At 33.0% G+C, this 19,303-nt stretch overlaps 1 protein-coding gene across 1 annotated transcript in view; it reads left to right on the plus strand.

Moving 5' to 3' along the window:
- LOC148284787 (FMRFamide receptor-like) overlaps positions 1–13,100 on the plus strand; it is a 589,885-nt gene extending 576,785 nt beyond the window's left edge. Inside the window, exon 7 of the mRNA XM_088234890.1 lies at positions 11,338–13,100. Within this exon, the coding sequence (XP_088091016.1) occupies positions 11,689–13,053 (1,365 nt within the window). The 5' untranslated portion in view covers positions 11,338–11,688 and the 3' untranslated portion in view covers positions 13,054–13,100. The remainder of the gene's footprint in view (positions 1–11,337) is intronic.
- Positions 13,101–19,303: the final 6,203 nt, after the last annotated feature.

Below are 19,303 nucleotides of genomic sequence, written 5' to 3' on the forward strand. Positions count from 1 at the left end.
TATCCCAAGCGGCCAAATGAATGGTGGACTATTATCTGATTTAAGTAGGACTACAGTGCCTTTCCGAATGGAATCTGTGTCTGTGTTCCATTTTTGACGCGCTTGAAGAGTATTTAGATACTCTATTTTCCATCTTTTCCAAAACGATTGAACTAAATGATCGACATATCGTTTTCGATGTAAGAGATTTATTTCCTTAGGGAAAGTGTTTTCAGCGGGTAATGACTTGAGAGGAGTCAGCGTAAGAAAGTGCGCTGGGGTTAAAGCCAAAGGTTCCGAAGGATCGGAACTTAAACAAGAAAGCGGTCTTGAATTTAAAATTGATTCAATTTGTGCAAGTACTGTCGACATTTCTTCAAATGTAAGTAGTTGTTTTCCGACCACCCTATTGAGATGGAGTTTGACACATCGGACGTTACTCTCCCAAATTCCTCCAAAGTGAGGGGCGGACGGTGGATTGAATTTCCAATCTATCTGATTTTCTCGTAATTCTGTCGCGAATTTATTATTAAAGTCCCGAGACTCCAGTAGAGTGTAGACAGAATCGAGATGAGACTTTGCTCCTATGAAATTGGTTCCACAGTCAGAATACATAACCTTTACTGGTCCACGTCGCGATAAAAATCGTTTGAATGCGTTTATAAACGACTCCGTGCTTAGATCGGAGGCTAGTTCAATATGAACTGCCTTAGTGATTAGACATACAAACAAGCATAAGTATGATTTTACACTGCGTACACCTCTTTTCCTCCAAGGTACGATACTTAAAGGACCGGCGTAGTCTACCCCGCAATGGGAAAAGGCTTTGGCCTCATTTACTCGACAGGCGGGTAAATCTGCCATTAGCGGAAATTGCGATTTTGGATTTGACTTAAAACAAATATTACATAATTGCACACGTTTGCGTACTATGTTACGAGCTGATAAAATCCAATAATTTTGTCGTAAAAGCGATATGAGTAATTGCGGGCCTGTGTGTAGGTATTTACGATGATAATAATCAATCAGAAGATCGACAATGTGACCTCGACTAGGTAAAATAATCGGATGCCGGCTATCGTAGGGCAAGTCTGATTTTCCCAGCCTACCACCTACTCTTATCAATCCATTCGTATCGATAAAAGCATTTAATTTGCGGAAAGCGGGCGACCATTTTCTACTTCCTAGTGCCTTTTTGATTTCGTCCGAGAAATGCAAATATTGAAAATCTTTGATAATAGCAGTTTCCGCGAATTGCATATGAGATATTTCAAATTCGGCGGGTAATTTTTTAATAAAGCGAAATATATAAATTACGATTCTAAGTAATTTAGGCCATGAAGAAATGCGCGAAGCGAGCGAACATAATAATGTTTGTTTAGGTAGATTAGCGGAAAACGTCATCACTTTAGTTTTCATTTCGGGCGGATTTTCAACTGTACTTGGATCGAACTTATTTACCGGCCATTCTTCTACCGGTAAGCGTGCAAAGCTAGGACCTTTGAACCAAAGCGGATGGTCAATTAATTGAGCAGGAGTCAGGCCCCGAGATAAACAATCTGCGGGATTGTCTTTTCCAGATATATGGTAAAACTTACATGGAGCTATATTATCTTGGATTATAGTAACCCGATTTGCAATAAATGTCTGCCAACGAGACGGATGCGAGTGGACCCAGGACAGAGCTACGGTACTGTCGGAAAACGCATAAACATGATTAATTTTGCAGCGGGGTGCGTATGTATCGATAACTACACGCATTAATTTTGACAAAATTAAAATTCCAGATAACTCCAGCCTCGCTAACGATATATTACGACATGGAGCAACTCTAGATTTTGCGCAAACTAAACTTATTCGGATCTGATTGTCTGAGGGGTTGTAAGCGTGAATGTAAACTACAGCACCGTATGCCTTTTCACTGGCGTCTGCGAATCCTACAACGGAGATAATAGAGTCCTGCGTAACGCCTACATGTCGTGACAATTGAATATTTTGAAGGAGCGGAAGTTCAGATTCAAAGTTTTCCCATATGGAAATTATATTTTCAGGAGGACTATCATCCCAGTCAACTCTGTTTTCCCAAAGGTATTTCATAATTAATTTAGACATAAGAGTCACCGGCGCAACAAAACCCATCAAATCCCAAAAACGAGCGATCGTGGATAAAATATTTCTTTTTGTGCATTTGCGAGTTTTGTTGTTGACGCTGAAGGTGAAAACATCACTAGCGGGTAGCCATTGTAACCCCAGAATTTTACAATAGTCTTCTGAGCTGAATTCCACCGTTTCAGAAATGCGATAAGCTTGAGGTATGCTTTTCATCACTTGTGGCGAATTACTGGAGAATTTAACCAATTCGAAACCCCCAAAAAGAAATAACCTAATCAGTTGGTTTGAGAGTTCGATAGCCTCGCTCTCATTTAGACAGCTCGTAGCTAAGTCGTCCATATACAAATCTCTCTCCGCGACTTGGGCTGCGAGAGGAGCGCGTTCCCGCTCATCTCGAGCCAGCTGACGAATCGTGCGCATGGCGAGATATGGACTGCACCTTAGACCAAACGGGACGCGTGTCATTTCGTATAATTGAAGCGGTGCATTTACATCGAAGCGATATAATATTCTCTGATAACATCGATGTTTTTTATCGACTAATATTTGCGAATACATTTTACGGATGTCCGCGCTCAAAGCTATCGGAAACAAACGAAAGTGTAAAATGATTTGAAATAAATCATTCTGTAAATTTTTTCCGGTATGCAAAATATCATTTAATGATTTTCCGGACGTGGTACACATGCTAGCGTCCATTACAGCGCGAACCTTCGTCGTTGTTTTATCTTCGCGTACCACTGCGTGATGTGGTGCTACATATTGAATACTAGAGCGCGTTTTCAAATTTAGCTCTATAGGTGTTAAATAATCTTCCCTTAAATATTCTTTAAAGATTTTATCGTATTCCATTTTTATAGATGGATTAGATAAAAGCTTGCGTTCTAAAGAATAGAATCTCCTTTCGGCTAACTTGAGCGAATCGCCAAGGAGACTCGATTCGGATTTAAAGGGTAATACAACTGTGTACCGACCGGTTTCGTCGCGGGTAGTTGTATTCTTATAAATTTGTTCGCATTCCAATTCGTCAATTGTTTGCGTGGACGCGTTAGGAACATCTTCTACTTCGAAAAATCGATTCATGCGATTTTCGAATGATTCAGTTACCGTAAAATATGCGCGATTGTTATCTATTGCGGTGTGTATGGGAGCCTGTCCCATAATCAAAAAGCCGAATAAAGTTTCTAAAGCTACCGGTTCACCTAAAGCGCGCGAAATGGTTTTATTGCATAAAACCCGTGTAAATAAATCTGCACCGATAATCAAGTCGATTTTTGCAGGTTTGTCAAAATATTCATCTGCGAGGCGAATATTTTTTAAGTACTCGAAATCTGCGATATTTACGTTAGTGTAAGGTATCTCTTCTGTTATTTGTTTGACAACAATAGGCGAAATTTTAAATTTCACCGATTCGTCTATTCGAGACTGAATAATCAGCGAAGTAATGCCTTCAATAGGATTGACTACGTCACCAATACCGGAAACGAATTTGTTTTGTGAAGTACTTACTTTTAGTTTTAGTAACTCACAACAACCTGTGGTTATTATGTCTCTCTGCGAAGCGCTATCGAATAAAGCCCTAATCGTGTGCTTTTTCCCGAACGCGTCAATGACGTCACAACATGCGGTTCCTAATAACACGGTTGATTCATTCATGCCTCGAGAGCCTACGGCACACAGTGCGACAGCTCTTGATGCATTTGAGTTATTGTCCGGCGATGTTCCGGCATTTTCACTAATTTGCGTATTGTTAAAACTATTTCGCGATATCACACAGTTCGAATCCGCGGAAGAGTTAGCGTTATTTGTGTCAAAATGCAGACTTGTATGATGAGCGCGAGAGCAAATCTTGCACCTGCTCTTTGATTTACAGTTCAAAATGACGTGCATCTGACTCAAACAATTAATACATAATTTCTTGAGTTTTACAAAGTTATAGCGTTCACGCGCCGTTATGGCGGTGAATTTTGCACACTGATATAAATGAATATGATTCATATCACCGCACATTAAACATTTATTATTCATAGGTATATTATTAACAAATGTTTTGACAATATTTTTGTGATTGTACTGTGGGTTTGGTTTTGTTTGCGAATTATTATTGCTGCGTTTAAATTGTGATTCACCTGACGTACTTGCGTACTTACGGGTATTTGCATTAACTATTAAGGACGTACCTACACTTGTCTGCGCCCGTTGCATAATGCGACATTGATCGCGAATAAATTCTATGAATTCTGACGAACTAGGTGCTATTTCGTTTCTAATCGATAATTCGAAAGATTTAACCGTGTCCATACTTAATTTCTTGCAAGCTATATGAATAAACATAAATTCCTCGAGACTATCTAATTTTAATTGTTTTAGCGCAGCCGTTGTGGAAGAAAAAGTGTCAATAAAATTTTCTAAACTTAATATTGAGGAATTATTGACCGCGGGTATATTTAAAATCTGGTCAAAATAAGTAGCGGCAAGAACACGTTGGTCGTTGTACTTATTAACCAATGAATTCCAAAGAACTTCATAATTTTGCGAGCTTGGCATGATTCCTTGACAAATACCTTTTGCCTTTCCAATTAATTTTCCGTACAAATATTGTATTTTTTCCCCATCTGTTAGATTATTATTTTCGTGAATCATTGTTCTAAAATTTTCATAAAAGATCGGCCAATTACCGGGTTCACCGTCAAACGAACATAACTCTAAACGCGGGAGTAAAATATTATTTTTATGAGGAGCGTCCTCGATTGCGTTATTTTTCTCAGCTTGTTTTTGCGATAAACTTAATTTTTGAAACGTATATTTTATTTCTGCATATAATTCTTCAAATGATAAAACTACATTATAGTTATGTTCTGGCCCATCAGAGTTTGACGTTATTAATTCGTTTTGCTCTTCTACAGCAGATAAAAAAGCAGTTCTTATCAAGTCGATGGTCGAAGCGTTAGCTAAGAATTTTTTAATGCCATCATGATCTACATTATTCATGGAATCATATATATTTTGCGCGCGTGTAAAATATACTTCGAGTTTTTTCTGAAGACGATCCATTCGTCGCTGAAACAATCTATCGTCCTTTTCCTTATTCATTTTGAAATTAATATATAATGCGATTTACAAAAAGAAATAATAAATGCGTTTTACCTACTAACCGAAAAATGCGGGTAATGAATAAATTTAGAACATGCGGCCGAACGGACCAAAAATGGCGATGCGTGAGCTGGTTCTCGGCAGTAGGTATATAAAATTTGGCAAATGTCACAGCGCAAATGGATGCAAGGAAATGGAGTGAATGGACTGACCTTTTTAGTTGATTTTCTTGTTTTCTCCAAACTTAGCTGAGGCGGCGATAAGGCGGAGCGAGCGGCGAAACTTTCAACCGTAACATGCACTTCGATCGCGGTCAAATCGGACACTGACCCCAGGTGGCAAAATCATCAACTCAATAGTTATTAGAACTATAAAGGTGCAAAAGGGACAGGATTCAAGTGGGCGAGAGAAAAGGAGACAGGCATAGGAATTTATTTACGCTGTGACACATTTTCAATCGGCCTAACCACCGTTACATGTCTGTCCCAAAAAAAAAATCCATTTGGTGACTTTTTCCAACTCAACTTATTTTTTTTACAATATTCTAAATTGATTATGATAAAATTATAAATAAACTTGTCAAAGAAACTTCTTGGTTTAATTTTACTTTTTATTATTTTGACCAACGAGCGCTTTCGCCTAAGTAGGCATCTTCAAGACTGGTGAATTGTTTACAGCGTTTACAGTTTTTATACTATTTTTAACATATTTTGGAGATAAGATCAAATAATTATTTTAACAGGGGACAGAAAACAAAAATATTTACAACTAGTTTGCTAAACAGTTCATTTTTTGAGTTTTGGGACCGAAGTTGGTTTTAAGCTTTTATTATTTAAAATGTGGGAAAAGAATAAAAAAGAACACATGGCAAAATACAACAGAGTGGAAAATACACATTTTAACAGATAAAGTTAGCACAATACTTTGATTTTTTGACAGGGAAGTTTACATGACTATAGATGAATGACAACATATTTCAAGATACTTAGATAATACATTTGTTTATGGAATGAAGTTATTCATTTTGATAGTTAATTTTGTGTTAATTTTATTATTTTAGTAGTAAATAATAAAATCAAACGGAGTGTAGTTTTATAGTTAGCCAAGTAGATTATACTTATCCAATATGGCCACCTTATCAAATCACTTTCTCAGATTATATTGAGAGAATTCAGAATAAGTTTCTTAGATGTATTAATTTTAAGATGGGTTTTTCTACTAATCAATTAAATTATAACAACATTTTAGACTCTCTTAAATTAACTAAATTGCAAGAACGAAGAACATCGACCGATCTTACGACTTTATATAAAATAATAAAACCAATGTTTGATACCCCTGATGTACTGAAATTGATTTAATTCTATGTACCACCTGGTTAAGCAGAACATCTTCAATATTTTATTGTCAAAATTCTCGAACGGTAGCTCAATATAACTCACCTATTGTTAGATTACAGAATACCGGGAATGAAAATGCATCATATTTTGATATATTTAGTTTATCTCTGCCTAACTTAAAAAATAAAGTGACCAACATATTTTTATCAAAAAGAGCAAATCATCTTTAGGAGATTGGGTTCGAATAGTTATACTTTAATTGATTAATCTATTTTGTTATTGTATAGTTTCTTAAAAATATATATGTATTTCAAGTAATTTATAATGTGTACAGTACGAGTATATTAATATTTCATACTCGATTTTTTTATTTTTAAGCACTCTTTATCCCACCTATATGTAAATGGCAGAAATGCCGTTTATAAATGAATAAATAAATATTATATATTATGTATAAAACTAAATCAAAAAGTTTCGTTGATAAGTTTATTTATAATTTTATCATAATTATTAACTATGGAGTTTTATCAAGAAATATTAACAAAAAACATCAATATTATATTCTAAATTGCTTGCATTATAATGAATATGTACTGTACTTATTATACATTATAATATTTAATTATTTATCAATTAAAATATTTATCTACACCTTCCACTATTCAGCGTCGAAATCACTTTATTTTCACTTATTGTTTATAGAACGGGATAATGAATCACAGCGTATCATTTGCCGTATCTCTTCGGATGTCGATATCTTTCATATTAGTAAAAAAAAGTTTAGAGAGGAAAGAATCTTTTTATATAAAAATTTAATTATTAATTTTTTTAAGAGTATTTTTGTTATGTACGTTTATAAAATAAATAAATTGAAATTGAAATTTACAATGTGTAAAATCAGTCTAGCGTTTTGGTAGTTCCGCAATTATACAGGCTCTAATATAAAGGTTTTTATACCTTTTTGTAAAACTTATTAATCGAGGAAGTTTTATAAGTGAAAAGTACGTTTAAAGTCATAGTGATTTTTAAAACAGTATGAATTTTTTCGGAAAGTAACGTAATAAATATTAATAAAATAAAAAATATTGATAGTCATGGTGATTAAATTAAAAATCTTTTTACATATTTCATTGCTTGTGAATCTTTGTTACTTGGTCTCCTATAAATCAAAAAATATTTCAATGACATTCAATAAGCCATTTTTTTTTATCTTCTAGCTAACGCCCAAAAATTGGCATTTTCATAAAATCGCTGATTTCCAAAAATCTCCAAAACTATTAACACTTTGTATCCCGGAGCCGTATAAACACGTGGCTACAGGCTACGTTTTCCACAAAGGGTCGAATACAAACTCTGTTGGCTTATGTGTAAGTCACTGCACAACTCTGCTCCGGAATATCTAAGGTTGCCAACAATTAACTATACAAATGGCGTCAAATTCAAATATTGCTTTTATTTTGTGACAACCTTTATTAACTCATGTATTTTCTAGTAGAAAAAAAAAGCAAAGTAAAATTTGGAATAAAAAATAATGTAAGCATCTAGTAAAAAAATATATTTTAAAACAGAGGAAACAGTTAATACAAAGTAAAAAGTAATTAGGATCTTTAAAATGTCAGTCAATGATAAACATATAAAGTAAACTTATTTTTTAAATATCTTGTCAGTGTAAAATAATAACTAGTTATGTTGCAAAAATGACATTGAGAAATTTGCATAAAATTAATACTTAGCGCCGATAAAGCAGAGTCAGCAATGTTCGTGTTATAAATTATTTAATTTATTTTATTATTCGTAATTAATTTTCTGTCTTCCGCATCTTGGTTTAATGGTCAGTCATTTGCCAAACATGCATAATATATCGGGTTCGTTTCTCGAAGATCATATGGTTAATGCCAAGCATATTTGCAATTTATTGAGTTTATTCAAATGTTTCTAAACTGGAGAGATATTAATCCTCTGAAATCTGAATTTAGTCCGGCAGTTTTATACACTTGTGTAAATAAAAAAAAATATTGTTAATAGAGATAGTTTTATGGTGGAGTGATTATCGTAACAAAATTTGATTTATAACATTATCCGCGATTCTCATATTTAAATTCTAATGTACTTATGTTTGAGCCCGACAAAAAAGTCAAACTTTTAACACCATAATACCCCTACAATACATCACATACAAATAATATAATCACTAGATCCTTAACACAAAGTAAACGTAAACAAATACAAACTAATACCACTTTTTTTCTTTTTTTTTAAATATGTATTTGGACCCCTGTATTGAATAGAGTAGCCTTACGTGTCATGTACAAGGCTAAGGTACTTGGAAAAACCGTTTTTGTTTGTCTTGGAAATGGGATATTAATTTATTATGCTAAGCACTGCATTGGTACACCAAACGCAGCGTATCTTGATCATTTTTGCTATATGAAGGCAAAGTGATCAATTTTACGCTTCAAGTACCAGTCCAAGGACTATGAAATATTATAGTGTAAAAACACCCTTTCAAATAAATATTTCATATCAACCATGTCGGGAATAGAACTAAATCAACAGTATTAAAATTTTTCTTACTGAAATAATATTTGAAACGCCTTTAAAATTTTCAAAATCAAATAATATTAATTGTATTATTTTTAACACTGATATTTTTGTGTTCTTATATATTTTATTTAGCCGCAAGGAAATCTAGCCTTTAAGTACATCAAACAAGAACAGTAAACTGCATAATTATCGTACTAAAAGCGCTAAAGGCCAAAATTGATAAGATCTTTCAATTACTTTAACGACTATCGACAGGGGGTAACTTTGCGAGAAAGTCAATTAATAATATTACCCTATCACAAATGGGCACTTTAGCTAATTGTTGCTAAGGGTGTAAGTGCCTTGAACGTTGGTTTGTATACTTCCTGCACACTGCCGCGATGGTTGATTACCGTGGTCAAGCGAATTTAGCCCTAGATGACAAGTTTCAGAAGGATACTAATTTCTTGACATCAGCGTTTGTCATCAGCAGAGATTCAAACCAATATTTATTTATTTAAAAAAAAACACTAAAATTATTTATAACATGATGTACAGTTTTAAAGTTAATATGTGCAAGCCTTATCTAAAACTTAACTTATCTAAACTAACAGCTGTTTTTTATTTGGGTTTTTTTATGTACAAATTTTCGTTTTTTTGCAAAAAGTTCTGTTTTTTGGTACAAATTTTTGATTAACTTTTTTTTCGACCTGTCTGTTTTTTAGTTGGCTGGAAGATATTGTTTTTTAGCAATAAGTCAGCCAAAGTACTTATTTTTTGGACTTGAAGTTTGAAAATAAAAAATCAATTTACGGAATTTAGGGATTTTAATATTATTTTGGTATCTGAGTGACTTATTCATCTCAAATTCGTTTATTTTTTCTTCTTTATAAATTTGTATAATGGAATTTATTTTATAAAAAGTGTCTACTGTGAGAATTTTAAATAATGTATATAGAATTTCCGTATTCAATGTTAAGGGTTTCTTTATAATTTTATCTATTTATTGCACAAAATACACAATTTTATCATAGCACATATATATTTTTGTATGTCCCGACTTGTTAGAAAATTCCGTGTTAAGTCGGGACTCTAATATATATAAATCAAAAACATTTATAAACGTTTTAAACAATTTGCAAAATAATCAAAACATATACAAAATAACAATAAAAATATATAAATAATAAAAATTTATACATGTTAAGAAATGGAATGCAGAAAAGTTATTTGATAATACATGGCAATATATTATTTATAATTTATTGTAATTTTATAATTTAATTCGGTAATTAATTGATACTAAAAATTAATAAAAAATAATACAATAAAGTAATAACAGTAACACATCTATATTTATTTTTTTATTTTTCATTTTTAAATCTTAAAGTAGGGCACACATATCATACATATTGTTATGTGTGTTCTAATAATAACATTGCAAATATATTTAATTTATAAATTGTTTATCACATATGTCTTGACCATTATTTTAAATTTTGATATGTTTTTTTCTTCATAAATATTTTTTTCCATTTCGTAATACTTTTTAATTGCTTTAAATAAAATTGAATTTTGTGACTTTGCCTTTTTCCTAAATGGAAGTCTAATTATGTTCTTTTCTCTAGTATTGTGATCGTGTTCATGCTGGTTCCGTTAATATGGTAGAAAATGTAATTTAATAACCATAATAATAAATAATTTTAAACTTCGATTAGCAATAGTTAAAATATATATTTACAAATAATTAAGCAAACAAAATTGGTGTACCAATGCAGTGGCATATGCACCATTAGGTGCGAAAGGGGAATGATGATAATCACTGAATTCATGACTATGGTCCCGTGGCTAGTGACGCGGACTCCAGATCATTTAGTCCAGGGTTTAAATTCCGCTCTACCACAACTTGATTTCCGCATTCTCTAGCAGTACTATTTACGACTAAATGGAAATGTTTCCGAAATTGAAATATATCGGTTGATCATAACGAAAAGTTTTCTTTATAAAAATGTGTGTAATAAATGTACGTCCTTTTTTGAGACTCTTTCTTTATAAAAAAATATATTAGAAAAAATAATAGTAGGTCCTTCCTTTTTCTTCGTATTTGTGATCAAAATCTATTTTTTTATTTCCTTGATAAAAATGCTTTATTTTTTGTAAAAAAAACATTGTTGTCATGTAAAACAATTTTCCACCCTCTTACATGTATTTCGCAAGAGATTGAACAATCTGTTTTTATGTGAGACATTTTGAAAAACTTCAAACACTCATTTGATCTTATTTGTTCCAGGTTGGACTCCGCGGAGACTTTAAGCCGCGTATCGGGGGATGAGATGTGTCGTTTTTAAAACACCAAAACGGAAATATGAATTGTTACAGAAAACTCAAAGCCATATTCTTTATAAATGGAATCAAAATTTTAATGTGCGTCATAAGCGGAACTTGAAACAAACGTTGTGATATTGCTCAAATTCGAAACACCAAATTCCAGTTCTTCTAGTCATAATAATAAAAATTAGATATTATATTTGAAAATCATTGTGTTAAGTGCGTTATCAAGAATAACGTTAAGGGTTTAGTGAAGTTTGACCAAAGATTATAATAATTGACTATAAGTCACCGAGAGAAGCAAACTACCACCATGGACTTTCTTGCAGTTAATGCTTCTCCAGATGCGTTTTCTACATTCAGCTCGCCAGTGGAGACAACGTTACCATCTCTAGATCCAGGAGATGGCCAGTTTTCTGACTACGACACTAACAACAGTTGTCTTTTCGTCTATGACCCGGATTCTTCCGACAGTCTCTTCGAATTCATCACAAATGGAATCATGCTCAATGTGGTCGGATTATTCGGAATTTTCGGTAACATCGTGTCAATGATAATTTTGTCTAGGCCCCAGATGAGAAGCAGCATCAATTATCTTCTGATCGGTTTAGCAAGATGCGATACTGTTTTGATCATAACGTCAGTTCTGCTTTTTGGACTTCCTGGCATATTTCCCTACACTGGATACTTATTCAACTATTACTACTTAGTATACCCTCATTTATCTCCAATTTTGTTTCCCGTTGCTATGACAGCTCAAATGGTGTCTGTGTATCTGACTCTAACTGTAACATTAGAAAGATTTGTAGCAGTGTGTCATCCACTGCGCGCAAGATCTCTTTGCACATACGGAAGAGCCAGATGGTACGTCATAGTGATCATAATACTGTCGTTTCTTTACAATTTGCCAAGGTTTTGGGAGGTGTCTTTGATACGGTACGTGCATCATAAATACAACATCTCAGTGTACTGCGTCCAGGCTTCCGACATAAGGTCTCAGACACTTTACATCACAGTATACATTCACTGGTTATATCTTGTTTTTCTCTACTTCCTTCCATTTACATCTCTGGCAGTTTTGAACTCCTGTATATACAAGCAGGTGAGGAGAGCTAACGCAGAAAGGCAGAGGCTATCTAGGCTGCAAAGAAGAGAAATCGGACTAGCAACGATGCTGCTTTGCGTGGTTGTCGTATTCTTCCTCTGCAACATTTTGGCGTTGGTGACGAACATCTTAGAAGCATTTTATGACATCATCGAAGACCCTTTAGTGAAGACGAGTAATCTTCTAGTCACGATTAACAGCAGTGTTAATTTTATTATTTATGTGATATTCGGAGAGAAGTTTAAGCGGTTGTTTTTGAGGCTGTTTTGCACCCATTCTTTCCTGGTCGCAACTGGGAGAGAATCTCCCGATGGAGCGACTCACGACGATTCTCTTATATCCAATGGAGAAAACAGACACTCCTTGCGTCTGCATAGACAGAATACAACATGCAGCAGGAACGGTGGAACCATCAAGTTCAACGGAAAAGATAGGAGATCTGTGAGGATATCTAGAGCTGCGAGTCCCGGCCCTTGCGTATACTACCCAGGAAATACTAGAGTCACATATGCTACGTCACTCACAGCTCCGAGTGAGTGGGAAGGGAGCAACACAAACACTACCGTATTTTAAATAACACTCGATAAATTTTATCCTCATGTTTGTTTACCTAAATTTAATTTAACAGTATTTATTTAACCAATCTACATTTCATAAATGTTGTCTAATAATCAAAACCAAGGCTTTTTAGGTTTAGATATAAGCAAAATGTACGTATTAGAGTTCAAAGTTTTCGAGTTTATATATATGTAAGTATTTAGCTTTTAAGAAATTTATCAACGCAATGCTTTACTAAATTTATCCAAATATCTTTAAAAACCTATTTCCATATTAATATGCTAAGTTGATACCTTTCCAACAGTCAAATATATAAATAAAATAAAAACATTTTAAGCCTTGACCCAATGTTAATAAGTAGATATCGGAATAAATGTTATTGACATTGGAGTTTCAATAAAAAAACACCATGACTCAAATTTAGTTATACCCACTCTTATCACATAAAAATAAATTTGATCGAAATCAAAATCGGCTTAGAAGTCATTTTAGTATCTAAACATTTCAGTAATTAATTGTTTGACTAACGTTTGTATAAAATATTTTTTCGACCTCTAATAACCTCACATTGCGATTATTCTTTTCATTGAAATAGTAAAAAATAAATAAAAGTGCAATATCCTATGGGGAGGTTAATTATTTTGTAACCTATTTTATGTTTGAATAAATATTAAAATGGGGTGTTATCTAGTCATGGCATGTATAAATCTGAAGACATAAAATTAATAAATTAAGGTAAGTTAGAGAGGTAAGAAAATTTGTAAATAATATGCGTAGAATTAAATTTATTATTAAATTTAGCGAAAGGTTGTTAATTTAAGGAAATAAAAAAAAACATCGAATTTTTTTTGTATTAAATTCTTATAATAAATAATAATTAAACAACCGGGCAGACAGATTAATTTATTGAGTGTACACTATTTGGCCTTCTTATTCAGCCTTGTTCTCTCTACTGCTCTTCCAACTATATTAGGGTTGCCATATTTTGCTTGAATTGAATTTTCAGAAATATAAAAGAAATGTTTTTCTTACATTTCATGTGGTGTTTCTTGCGTAAGAAAGACGGCAGTCCGTATTTTTTCTTTGATTCCAAATTAACATATTACTGCAATATCGATCGTACAGTCCCTGGCAGCAGACAATAATTTTTTTCGGTCCTTTTTCACTGGGCCAACATCAATGATATAACTTTTTCCACAATGGTTTAATGGGCAGGAATGGAAATAAAATACTTGCTCAATTTTAAAATTAAAAAAAAAAAAAAATTTCTTTCACAGAACCTATCCAACTTCCATTATATCGAGGCAAGTTCAGCTTCTATACAGTTCTTAAGATATATCAATTGCTGAAACCATTTGCAACCTTATTTTCACATTTATTGTCAGTATGGCTGTGATTTTTGTTGATTAACAGCGTTGCACTATGTAAGTTAAAATCGGGACATTATAGGTTTCATTGGGACGTCAGGACAGAGGGCTCAATAACGGTGATAGTCCCGAAATATCGGGATGGATGGCAATCCTAAAATACATCCTTATTTTTTTCCCAGCTTTTTTAATCCATGTTCTTCTAAACATGAATGTCGTCGGTCCATATTTTTCGTGGCCTTCCAACACTTCTTTCGTTTGCCCATTTTTTTTATTCTAGGTGTTCCCCTGTCATCATATTGTCTTCTCAAGTGCCCTAACTACTGCCATTTACATTTTGTTGTATGATATATGATATGGAAGATTTCTGTATCTCCTGAAACCGAAAAGAAGTGCGTACGAGTACGATGCCTAAATTTTAAGTTAGGAAAGCAAAATTGCAAATTTTTTAATGTTTTTTTTTACGAAATACGAGAACATTTACAATTGCGTTCTCGTCATGAATTTATGGACTGCTTATACTTTTTAAATTACCAACTAAGGTAACAAAATTTAGTCTTGCCATTTTGATCGCTTTCTCGAAGCAAGTGACAGCAAGTGACAGCTCGCGGTTTTCTTGCATATTTCAGTGATGCCAGACATAAATTTAATTTCATTACTTAAAATTTAGGCATGGTACCTGTTTCTGTTCAGTACTATGACGCGGTTCTGCGCCTAATTTCAGTCTCTAAGACATACACCGAACATGTTGTTTTATAGCAATCCATAGAACGCAACAATTTGCGTGCATTTTAGTTACTGGCTACTTTTCTTTGTCACAGACACGGTTTATAGTCTATATGTCGTCACTGGTACTATACTCGATTCATTGACTTGTCTTTTTAAGCACACTGGAATTTTTTTTTTTCAAAAATGCACTTAAGCTTGACAAAAGCCTTATTTAATTTATTTACAACCCTTTTTTATTGCACCCTTAATTTAAAATTTTGAAAATGTTGAGTTTCTTGTTGTATTAACGACTTTTTCACCAACCTGTTGATCTTTTATATAGCTTCTAATGATATTATCTCCAAGCACTGACAATGGGAGGTATGAAATATATTAAAACATGAATAAAACACATCTTTGTCTTTTTCTTTACATGTTTGGCTTGAATATTACATTTGCATGACTGTTGGGCCACTATAGAGAATAAAAGTATTCGTCATCATCATTATATTTCCGCACCTAATGGTGCATAGGGCACTGCATTGGTAAACCAATCGCAGCGTATCTTGATTTAAAAAATTGTTACACAAAGGTAAGATGATCAGTCTTACGCTTCAGATACCAATCCAGGGACTATGAAATATTCTAGTGTGAAAACACCTTTTTTAATTAATGTTTTAAGTCAACCATGTCGGGAATCGAACCCGTGACCTCTTGCATGGTAGGCAAACGCGCTGACCATTACACCACAAAGCCGACAATTATGAAAGTATGGACAATTTTATTGTCAATAATTGGCCAACATGCATGCGAATATAATATGCAAACCAAACATATAAAGGGTCTAATATGCTGAATTGAGGCACAATAATGAATGTAAACACAATGTGTCAAAATGATCACTTAACCCAACCAATGACAGATCATAAGATATGTTAATATTATTACCCATATTCTAAACTGTTACACATAAATATACCAGAAGGTGCGTACAATCATGTTTGCTTACATTGCACTGTGTCCAAAAGTCTGACATCCCGCCTGCGCCCATGCGTGAAATGGCCGCGTAATGTTACCAGACCGCGAACAATATAATTTTATAACACAAATATTAGATAATTTTGTGTAATGTCATGTTAAGTTTTACCACAAAAAATATTTTTACCGACTAGACTATAAAAATGAACAGGTACTTTTATAAGGCACACGTAAAAAAAATAAAACTATTATTTATTAATTGTATAAATTAATACCGTTTAATATTAAACAAAAGCTTATTAACAGAATGCCGAATTAAAAAATTGACTACCCTGGCAATACTAACAAAATGTCCACCTTATTTTATTTAAAAATCTCACAGACGGGAAAATAATCAAGTTCTTAATTTATATTATTACTGAAATCGCTACCTACACCTAAAATGTGATCTCACCGTATTCCCTTTTTGTCCAAAACATAAAATTACTCATTTGTGAGTAGTTTAGTCTGCTTTAGTTTTATACGCGTACGCGGTTTCTGGAATATTAAATTTTAATTTTATGCAATTACATCTGTGTTAATAGATATCGCATATTGCTATCAATTTTATCTAGAAAAAATTCAAAACTTGTCTACAAAATATTTATTGGCTTACTAATAAGTTAAAGATTGTTAAAAGATATCATATTCACATTTCTGCTTATGACCATAAGCCCTATTAATCCCTAGAATTCTTCTATATTTTTTTCAGATCTGTTAAAATTTATATATGTATATATAAATCCTTAAAGGGGTTGAAATCCACTATTTGTCTTCAAAGATTTTGAGATATTAAAAATAATCTAGATAAAAAATAAGCATTGTTTTTCTCTTATATTTATAAAATTATGCCAAAGAATATGAGATTTTTTATTTATATATTACATTGATGATTTAGAATTGTTTAAGAATTATTAAAATTCATTGTACCACATATGTTTAAAACTCAAATATTGTAATTAGTATTAAGTAGTTATAAAAAACGAGTATTATTTAACGAATAAAAAGTAAATTTATTTATTTAATAATTATATATTGTAATAAAATATTGTTATGTCATAGAATTAATTGAGAAATTGCTCTCTTTGTAAACGTGTTTTTTTTATTAATTCAATTTCTGTAACATAAAAATATTTGTAAATATTTTAAATGTAAATATTATAAAAAAGAAAATGGTAAATCAATAAAATGGTTATTCGTAAAATAATTCTGTAGTTTTCTTTCAATGATTTATGTTTATTTATTAATTTATTTAGAAATTATTTTTTGATCGCGTCACAAGTCCCAACTCTATGTCCAGTGCTGAGTTGGGACTAATTATATACTCAAGTAATATAATTTTACAATCATATTACGTGTTCGAAAGAAATAAAAAATAACACAAAGCAAATCAATATAAAAAGAATACACAAAGACAAAAATTTAATTTAGCCAAAGTAAGATGGCTATTGTAGAGATAGAGTTTATTATAAATAAATACATCTCATAGCTAGAAAGGTCTGAATCTTAGTGGCGTTCGAGTGATTACTTTCGGCCTTCTGCCGGTGGCAACGTTCTACGTGGCTCCGCCCACTCTCACGTCATGACTGGCACTGAAGCGACAGCTCTTGACCAGTGAGTGTCATTACTTCACTACAATTTACATTTAAATTTAAAACATCAACGAACACCGTGGTGCAGGTGGTTAGACGGCCAACTGCGAAACTGGCACGTGGATTCGATTCCCGCAAGTTGCAAGAAATAAATCAAAAAAAAATTATTGTCAATAATTGAAGTGTCCTATACACCACCAAGTAAAGGTTTAACAATAAATGTAAAACAAACAATGTATCACATGCTTGATTCTATCGATCTTGTTCAAATTAAAAAAGTTATTTTTAAATCTATGGATAAATCAACATGCCCAGTAATTTATTTAAAAATTAATTAAGGATCATTCTATCTGGCTGCGATACACTCTCACTTGCTTTTTAATGATGCACACGCTTTCACACACCTGAGCACTTACTTTCACACAAATACACACAAACATACCCTCTTGCATACGCATGCACACATTTAAGAATGTACCGTAATTTAATGTGTGTGATTATTATTAACTTCGCTGGTCTGTCTTTCAACCTTATCTTGAATATGTAATTTAACAATTGTTGACTGTTTGTTTCTGTAAAATAAATACAACAAACAAACAAACAAACAAGCCATCACGCCGTTTCGTTCCGGGTAGGTTGAGGGGATAAAACGCCATATTACTCTGTCTTTGCATACAGACCTCGCTTCCTCTACATTATTACATCTTCTCATGTGCGCACGCCGATTATTCCTACGTTTGACATGTCCATCTTCAAGTATTTGATGGACTGAATCGTTTCATGTCTTTTTCGGTCTTCCTCGTTTTTTGCATCTATCAACATTCGCATCGTAGATACTTTTAGACGATCTTTTGCTGTCCATTCACTCTACAAGTCCAAACCAACGCAGCACCCCTTTCTTGATTCTGTCGATAATGCATGTCTCAGCCTTACACAACTCACGGATCTCGACATTTGTGCACCTCTCATACATCGTTTTACCACACATTAATCTGAGGGATCGCATCTTAACAGCATTTAACCTACTTTCATCATTATTTTTCCAATTTCATACTTCGCTCCCATACATTAGAGTTGACACTAGAACTCTATTGTGAACTGCTAGTTTTGCCTCCTGCGATAAACATTTTTTTGCCAAAGTAGATTTCAGTGCACCGTTCACCCTGTTTCCCCTCCTTTAACTATCTTTCTCAGTCTTTCCATCCCTAGCAAACATACTTTACATAAACACATATTTTTCTACCTTATTCAGAATATCTCCGTTCACACTGATCTCACATTTAGTTATATTTTCATCCCTTTCAAAAACCATAACTTTCGATTTATCAACATTCATAAGCAAATCGCTTTACTTGCATACATCATAGACTATACATCTATATTTGAACATCCACATTTGCTCAACTCTTCTATCTGTTGGCTCTTGTTAAGTAAAATAGCTGAAACCTTTATTATATGGGTGAGATTTATCCGGTTGAACCAAATCACCTACTAAGCAACGCCTGAAAACAATTTTCTTTTTTTTTAAATACTTTTCTTTTACCAGGTAGTTAATTCAACAATGTTTTGAGATAAGAACAA

Source organism: Micrasema longulum, unplaced genomic scaffold, assembly GCF_059751315.1.
Source record: "Micrasema longulum isolate JH-2025_06_02 unplaced genomic scaffold, ASM5975131v1 h1tg000089l, whole genome shotgun sequence".
NCBI lineage: Eukaryota > Metazoa > Arthropoda > Insecta > Trichoptera > Brachycentridae > Micrasema > Micrasema longulum.